We start from the raw sequence: 8,566 nt of genomic DNA on the forward strand, positions 1-8,566 counted from the left end.
CCGGAGAGGGGGGAAGGTGTTGCTGGCAGCTGCCACGAGGGCTGGAGAGGGAGCCCGAAACGCTACAGGGATCACCACGTCATTCTGCTTTGAGCTGGTCCAAGAGCTGTATGAAAATACACACGATAGAGCAATCCTGAGGGGTGCCGAAGCACAGATCCGTTCCCCAACTCCACATCATCGGTCACGGGCACTCAGCAAGAGTGCAGCTACACCCGGGGCTGCGGTGGGCACTGCCGTCATGCCCAAGCAAATGGCCAGCTCGCAAATCCTGCCCAGGAGGAGCTGGGCACTGGGCACGCTCGCCCATGGCTTGCAGAAGCCACGAGGAGGGCAGGAGAGCGGTGAACGTGCTTCTCTGAGTGCTGTCCAGCAAAGCTTCTGCAGCAGCAGGCACCGAGAGGAGGGCAGGGACGTACCACACTGCCCCTTCGCTCCCGCTGCCTCACGTGTGTGCCCAAAGCGGGGCTTGCGAGGACTCAGAAGTGATGGAGGCTTTGTGGAAATAATCTCTTTATAGAACTGGTGTGTGTCTGTATCTAGATAACATCCACTAACCTTTGAGAGCTGCAGCTCTCTCCGAGGGCACGAGCGCAAGAAGGGACTGAGCGTGTAAAGGCTGCCCAGGATGGGCTCGCTCTGGCCTGTTTGAAGTCTGGTCCAGAGGAGACATCGGAGGCTGTTCTGAACCCGCTCCAGCTAACTTTGTGAACGTTGTGTGCCGGTTTTGCCTGCCAGCCTTCAAATGTCACTGTTTGGATCTGAGGGTATTTAACGACAAGCAAGGGGGTGATGCAGAGCGGGGGGAAAGAGAGGTTGGACATCAGGAAACACTTCATAACCACGAGAGCTCTCAGACGCTGAAAGGTCTCGGCAGGGGGTGGTGGAAGCCCTACATTCTGCACCATTAACAACCGAAAGGACAAAAGGCACTAGAGGATTCGGGGTAGGCAGGGCAGCACCTCGCCAGGTCTGTTTATATATTGCAAATTCAGGTTACAAAATCAAGAGGTGAGTCATACGTGGCAACAGTCCAGCCCAGGCTTTTCGGTCAAGACCACGTTCCTACGAATTACACAGGGACACATTTCGAAGCGACTGGGATTAGTTCTAATTTACAGCAGGCAGTGAGATCAGAGTCTCCCCTTAAGATTCCGCTCAGTCATTACTGTATAAAGCTGCCAAAGCTGCCAATAATTCCTTAAGACTTCACACCCTGGCTGCCGCAGCTTATCAGCTGCCACCGGAGTCAGGCCACCCTTTCTTGGTCCCATTCGCAGTTTATCACATCAGACCCTGCTTATGTGACTTCTTGCAAAAAAAAAAAAAAAAAAAAAAAAAAAAAAAAAAAAAAAAAAAAAATTGGCCTTGGTTAACTGAAGGATATTTGTATTTTTCAAATGCTGACCTGAAAACTCCCTTTCACGGGGCCACACAGAAAATCTTGGTTCCTGAAACACACAGGCACAACTCCGTAGTGTTCAGTAAAATCCCTTCTGCTTCCATCAGCTGGGACATGCCCCCAGCTTCTTCTATTTGTCTGAGGACCAGCAATACACAGAGATTCCCAGAAACACCCTGTCCTGCAAGAAAACGTCTGCACACACATGGCATACAAGAACACCTCAACTGTTCACTTGCTAAATACTTTTTGTTTGGTTTGGAGTTTTTCTTCTTTAAAACCCTTTTTCCAGCATCCCATTGCAAACATGGGTAAACCTGGAAACAAAGATGCAATTTCCAATCAGAGAGTCAACATCGTTGGTCTAGAGAGGCACTGTGACACACGAAGGGACAGGAAGGGAGCACTTCTGGGTACGGGACCAGGGCCACAGGAAGATGGCAGAGGAATGCTGGGGGTTCCTCTCTGTTTCAGTGAGCTCTCGGTATCAGCGGGATAAGCATCTGCAGAGGCACCAAGCTGACAACTCTCTCAGCTGAGTGTCCTCCAGCAAAGACCAGCTGGGAGTCATGGACTTCTACTCTCTGACTCAGATGATAAATGCACGTTCCCCATGACTGGGAGAGGCCAGGGAGGCAGAGCAGGAGATCCCTCTTCTGCTCCATAAGCACCTGCGTGTGGAAGATGATGGCCTGCAGCCCTGTGTGCTGCGTGAGCCATCAGCCCCTGACGGCCCGTGTCCTGGGAGACATGTCCCTGAGACAGCCACCAGCTGAGAGGGGGGTTGGCTTTGCAGTGCCTGAAGAGAGTATCTGCTCAGATCTAGCACAGACCTCAGCATCTGGCGCTGCTTTTGATTTCTCCTGCTCTCTTCCTGCATTATAGTGCCATTAAATCCCGAGTGGTCTGGGGATTTGGGCACTGCGTGGACATCTGTGAGTGGGGCTGGACCTGATGATTGAGAACTCGCGTTAGAGGAAAGAACCAAGCGGCGACGTCCTCTGCTGGATCTAGCTCTCATCCTCTAGTGCTCTCAGCACAACTCTGGGACTCTTCTTCATCCAAAACACAGAATGAAAATGGCAAGAAGGGTGTTTTCCTTTGAATGGGGGCAGTGGCTGTGTTCCCATCAGACCCTGAGCAGCAGCAACCGCAGGTTTTGCTTTATTGTGAGAAGCTCAAGGATGTTGCTGCAATAATGCAATACTGTGCTTAAAGTATGGAATGGTTGAAAAAAGCCTGGAAAAACGTTTTTGCAAGTTCCTGAGGACAGGCAGGAGAAGAAGAACAGGTGCTACTAAGCTGGAAAACGTTTTTCAAGGGTATGTCTAAAAAAAAATGAATTATCAACTGAGCTAATGGGAAGAAAAAAGAAATGGCTATTCCATAGATCCTATGTGAAGGTCACCTTGGCTTTCCACTCACACATGAATATTCACTGACTTGGAATTGATCCGGCCTTAATCTCGATTTATTTACAACAAGGGTCGCGGCACCACTTCCAAATGACACACATTAGCTCATCACATGGAATATACTGAAGATAGATCTGATGGTCCTGGGCTTCCCTGAGAGCAGCTTTCTAATTCAGAACATGAGTCTGCGTGTCAGTGAGAGGGAGGTTTCTTCACAGTAAACAACAATAAAACATCCTGTGAGCATCCTCACAGCAGCCGTCGTTACAGAGCCAGCCGCGACTGCTGCATTTGTACGGTTTATTAAGAGCCAGGGTTGGATCCAGCCTTCACTGTAGCAAGGAAACAAATTCACTCAAGAAGGATACGCATCACCAGAAGGTGACACACCTGTACTTCTCCTCCTCCTCCCAGCCTTCCTGGATCTTTTTGAAAAAAAGATTTAAAGGGTTAATGCCTTTTTCCCGTATACTGATGTACATAGTACGATCCCATTGACCTGAACGTGGCGTTATTCCTGACTGTGAGGAGGAAGAAAGGCTGGTCCATCACTCTCAGTATCTACTTGCTGAACACGAGGATCAGTGACAACACAGAAGGGGATTTACAGAAACATTTAGCCTTGGTCTGCTTCAAACCCCCTATTTACAGATCACATTCACACTGCGACTTTGAAAAAAATCAGGGACGAAAAGCAAAGGAGAGCATAATTTTAGAGTGTCTTTTTTTTTTTTAAACACGTGGCAAAACCGTAGGAGACTGAAGGGCTGCTGCTGAGGAATCCCTCTGCTGACTTTGCCTTCCCTGTGTCTCTCCGCTCCTTAATTATACGATCAGCACACACAGGGGTGGTGCAGAAATATCCTTAAGTGGGCACTCACTTTAAACATGCAAATAGCATCTCTAGCTTCAGCTTAATGTTTTGGCTTCTAATCATAAAGCAACCACCAGAAGAGTCTTCTCTGTTTTCTTAACCTGTCAGAATTTCTACGGCTTTTTGCTCTCTCTTTTCCTGCTTCTTCCCTAATGACAGAGCACAGAGCCAGAATGCAGAGTTTGATCCAAATGTCACACACTCCCCGAACAGCAGCACTGCAATTGCAGAAGTTCCTCCAGATTTCTGTCAATGAAATCGGAACCAGACCCTAGGTTTTCTTCAGAATACAGAGTCACAAAATTGTTTAGGTTGTAGGACACCTTTAAGCTCCTCAGGTCCAACTGTTCCCCCAGCACTGCCGGGTCCCCACCAACCCCTGTCCCTCAGCACCACCTCCACACGTCCATGTCTACACATACCATTGATGTTCTACAAGGTAAGTACCAGCTCTAAAGTCTGTAAACACGTCTCTTCTGTCTGGAGCTTAACCCCAACACTGGGCTGTGTGAGATGAACTGTACGGTCTCAGATAATTCAGCAACTGCATGGAATGACCTGTCCACATTTATAGCACCTAAATCAGGGCCGAGCGCTTACTGTACCTCCCAGTCCAGAACGGAGGCCTGCCACTGAGCTATCTTGTCAATGTTCTCCAACCTCCGCTTCCGCTCGTTGATCTGTAGAGTTACGTTCCTCATGACGGCGAGAGCAGCAGCCACATACCTGTAGTCGCTGTCAAACACAAAAGAAAAGTCCATGGAACGGAGCCTGATGTGCAGTGGAAATGCAGCAGAGGCAGCATCATCTCCCCACCCTGCCCGAAAGAAACGCGGGTAGGATCTGCCACTCGCTGCTCCAGTAGGGTGGTTTTTTCCATCAGCAACATCTTTGTGGATCACCACGAAAGAGCAGCTTGCTGGAAACAAACTGTGCGTGCATGAGCTGGAGAGGCCAGTCAGCCCCTCGGCTGGTTTGCATCAGCTCCACCAAGCCAGCGCGCGGCAGCTGTGGATATTGCTCTTTAAAGCCCTGAGGTGCTCATCTAAAGAGCATCCTAAAAGACAGCTGGAACGTTTTTATAGCCTTGGGCTTTTATAGCCCAGATAGTCTTCAGGCTTGGACTTTTCCATCTTTAAAATGAACATTAGACAATATTTTTCGACTGGGCACGAGGCCAGAGTGCCCTCCAAGCCATAAGGTGACTCCAAGAGTGCCACCGAGCATTCATCCCATGGCAGTCACTCTTACTGCAGACTTCAGCTGAGCAAATCAAAGGAATTCTTTTTATTTTACTCCTGTACAGGGCTGTGAGTGTAATAACGAGTGAAAATAGCCTCCCGCCAGGGCCAGCAAAGATGATGATCAGTCTTTTCAAAAAGTGATGCTGAAATCAATGCTATTGATTCCTGCCCTGTGCCTTCCTTCCTATTCCGAGGAACCTGAACGTTCATTTCAGCTGGAAAGACAGACAAGGCCAGCTGCCATAATACCGCCATAATACATTATTAACCTGCGGGTTGATATTGATTGCTGACTAATGAGAAAACCTGCGATCTGGGGCAGCTGCAGGGGGAACGGCTTGATCGATTATCACTAAGAATTGCACTGGTGACAGTTAAAATAGGTGTGGATGCTGTGAATTGGATCCCTTTCCCCGTGTGATCCAAACAGGATAAATATTAAGAAACAATCGCAGAATATAATAGAATATTATTTGCCATTTTGCCACCTTTTCTTGGATGAAATCTTGAGATGCTTTTTCAATTTATATTTAATTCTTACATCAAAATTCCAGCTGAGCTTAAAAAAAACCCTACAAGTTCCAGTCCATGAGGACTGGTCCTTCACCAAAGTAATGGAGAACAGCGGATGGGCTGTCTGACATATCCATTGTGACACACAACAAAGAGTCTCCTGTGCCTTCCTTTCTGGGGCCTCTGTATGACGTGAGTGCCTGGGTGTGTACGGAGAAACGGCGCTATGCCAGGGAGACACTAGTCTGGTCTTCAAACTGCCCGTGAGGTCTGGTGGGGCAATAGGAGAGTCACTATGGCCAGAGAGGACCTGCAGAGGCAGGGAGCGGTGTAGGGTTTAGAGAGAGCTGCTAATCATCTCCCAGCAATTGTACTCGTCAAAGGAGCTCATGTCCGTCCACCCATCAGCAGATGCTCCTCTCTCTCATGCAACATGGTCATACTCTTAACTCCAGCTCAGTTCTGCAGCAGGAACACTCACGACACCAGAAAGCTGCACTCAGGACCTTCATATATTTAATTCATACTAAGCTGGAGTAAATCTTTTAGAGGTGAACAGATGTGGCTTTGTGAAAAATTCAAATGAACTGGCCTCAAAACAATAAGCGATTGAAGGGAGCCAGGCTCTGAAAACTCCCCCGTGCCTGCCTCCGCGCGGAGCGGGCCGCTGCCAGCCAAGCTGCTTTTATCTGGGTAATGCCGATTCACTCCTTGTAACGCTCTGTTGGAAAAGGAAACCCCGTGCGCGCGCTTCTTTCAGGCAGTAAGAAAGAAAGAGTCATGACTGAACTTTTTGGGCTCCCAGCCCATGTCTGGGGCAGAGCTGGCAAAAATTTAGAAGAAAAAACAACAGAAGCAAAGCGTTTGGCCAGTGAAATAATAACAGGATGGCACTAACTCTGAAATTAAGGTAAACCCATTGTTCGCCCATTCTATTTGGCTGCAGCGACCTCTCCCTTCCCAGCGCTCCGTCAGACTCTTGCCAAGTACCACATGCTAACTTGGGGGAGAGCGGCCAGGCTTCTGGGTTCAGCTCTGCTGTCCTGACCTGGCACGGGGAAGGTCCTTGGCTCTGCAAGGACGGTATCAGTGGACAGGAAGAGGAAAAAAGTCGTCTAATGTCCCACTGTTGGATGAAGCTAACTTTCACTGGGACCCCTGGTCCCCTCTGAGTTTTGCCTTACTCTGTAAAGGCTTCAGTTGATTTAAACAGTATTTTCTACTTATTAAATTCTAATCAGAGTGCCTGAGAGACTCCTAATCCCGCCAACGATAAGCCTGATGTCATTGTGTTAGTTCACCCTATAATTTTCTAGCTTCTCTTTCAGCCTCGTGGTCCAGCTGCGAGCACTGTCAAAGCGCAAGTGCATGAGGAGTTCTTCAGCCCGATGCCGGATCAACAGGCCCCGTTGCTCTCGTTCACAGCCGACCCTGCTGGAATCCCAACCTGAAGGTATCCAGCTTTTCCCCGTGTCTGATAGTGCCACAACACGACACTCCCCAGAGATGATTTGCGTTTCCATTCTCAGGCTTTGCTCATCTCAGCCCCAGCCCCAAAGCCAGAACTGCAAGAGCAGGAACTATTTGTATTTCAAGCAGTCGACCAGGGCAGTCAGGGTGCAGAATCATCTGGTGGGGAGTAAGACACACTCTCTGTGCCTCACTTTCCCGATTCGTGGCATTAAGCTTGTCTGGGATGTGAGCTGGGCTGCCTGGAGGATCAGCCCCTTCCGGCCTCTCTGAACACCTGAATGGGAGGAGCGAGCCCAGGCGGCCGCATGGTAGAACCCCCCATTTCTACGTTACAGCGCCATTCCTCCGTGAGTCAACAGGGTACGCCCAGGCAATGCGAGGCAAGTAAATATAACCCTGCTTTCCCTTTTTGGAACATCAAGAAACAAGCGAAACGAAGTGTCCATGGTTGCGTCCTACTGCTGTAGGACACAACCTCATATAAAAGAGCTCTCCGTGTTGCTTAACCGCGGGACCAGTCCGAGTCTCCTCAGAACATGACTGTATCTGATTACTTAAAAACACGTTGATCTCGAAACACTCCAAAGGAAAAAAGAATGTAGTCCCCAAATATTTCAACCCTTGTGTAACCACACTGTCCACATCCCCTTTGGGATCGCTACCAACTAACTTGGAGAAGGTCATTTTAAACACAGACCTCTCCGAGGCCGCTTTCCTCTGCCCAGTGTAAAGCCGCATCTCTAAGTGCTGTGGGGACATCACAGGGCTGCTAAGGATAAAAAGCCACAACAGTTGGGATCCCAGAGATGGTTTAGGATACCCTCGTGTTCCCACGAGTCCACTCTGAGTTTCTTGTTGCAAAGGGAAAACCAGAAGTGGGATCTGGAGCCAAACTCTCGTCCAAATTGGTGATTTTGAACGCGGCACTCGGCTGGTAGGAATCAACCATGCGAATCGGGACTAAGCAAGTCAGTGCATCTCTGCTCCTGTCACGTCCCTCTGCACTTTTAGAGCTGGGTTTGGGGAAAAAGAAAAAAAAAAAAATCAAACACTTAGAGAAGTTTCTGAAACATCTGTGGTCTTTTTTGTTCCCTGAAGCACCTCCTTTTAAATGGGTTTGGGAAGAAGACAGACAACTGGCAGGGCAGGAGAAAATCTGCTCGTAGGGGGCCTGATTCTTCTTTCACCTTATTTTTATAGCAGTATATCACAGTATTATTCTCGATTTACATCAGGTTGGGGAATCAGGTTGATTACCCTCAGCAGCAAAAGAGATCCTGGAAATTCTGGGAAGAAATCAAGCTGCTGGGTGCCGGGTGCTCCTCTGAACCTAAACCCAAAGGCAAAATCAGACAGGATCAGGCTGAAAAGCAGAGCAGGTTCTGAACTGTCCCCACGTCTCAGCATACTCAGGTTTGAGCTGCGGACGGTGGCCGCTCTGCCTGCTGTGTGCGGAGGTCCTCTCCAGGATAAAGGAACAGCCCTTCTGCCCACCGAATGCTAATTAGGTGATTTTTCTAGTGTAGCTGGTAGCATCAGAAAGTACATGCAAGGGTAATTAGTCCACGTGTCTGATTGTAACAGAGATGAGTTTGGCTCCACTGAGAATCAGTGCTCTGAGAAGCTCCCTAACTGTCTGCTGACC

General features: G+C 48.9%; 1 protein-coding gene across 1 annotated transcript in view; it reads right to left on the reverse strand.

Annotated features, from left to right (window-relative positions):
- Positions 1-8,566, reverse strand: part of ARHGEF9 (Cdc42 guanine nucleotide exchange factor (GEF) 9) — a 48,843-nt gene that overhangs the window by 29,983 nt on the left and 10,294 nt on the right. Inside the window, exon 4 of the mRNA XM_010143094.1 lies at positions 4,297-4,426. Within this exon, the coding sequence (XP_010141396.1) occupies positions 4,297-4,426 (130 nt within the window). The remainder of the gene's footprint in view (positions 1-4,296; positions 4,427-8,566) is intronic.

Source organism: Buceros rhinoceros, unplaced genomic scaffold (genome assembly GCF_000710305.1).
Source record: "Buceros rhinoceros silvestris isolate BGI_N320 unplaced genomic scaffold, ASM71030v1 scaffold1059, whole genome shotgun sequence".
In the NCBI taxonomy this organism is placed as follows: domain Eukaryota; kingdom Metazoa; phylum Chordata; class Aves; order Bucerotiformes; family Bucerotidae; genus Buceros; species Buceros rhinoceros.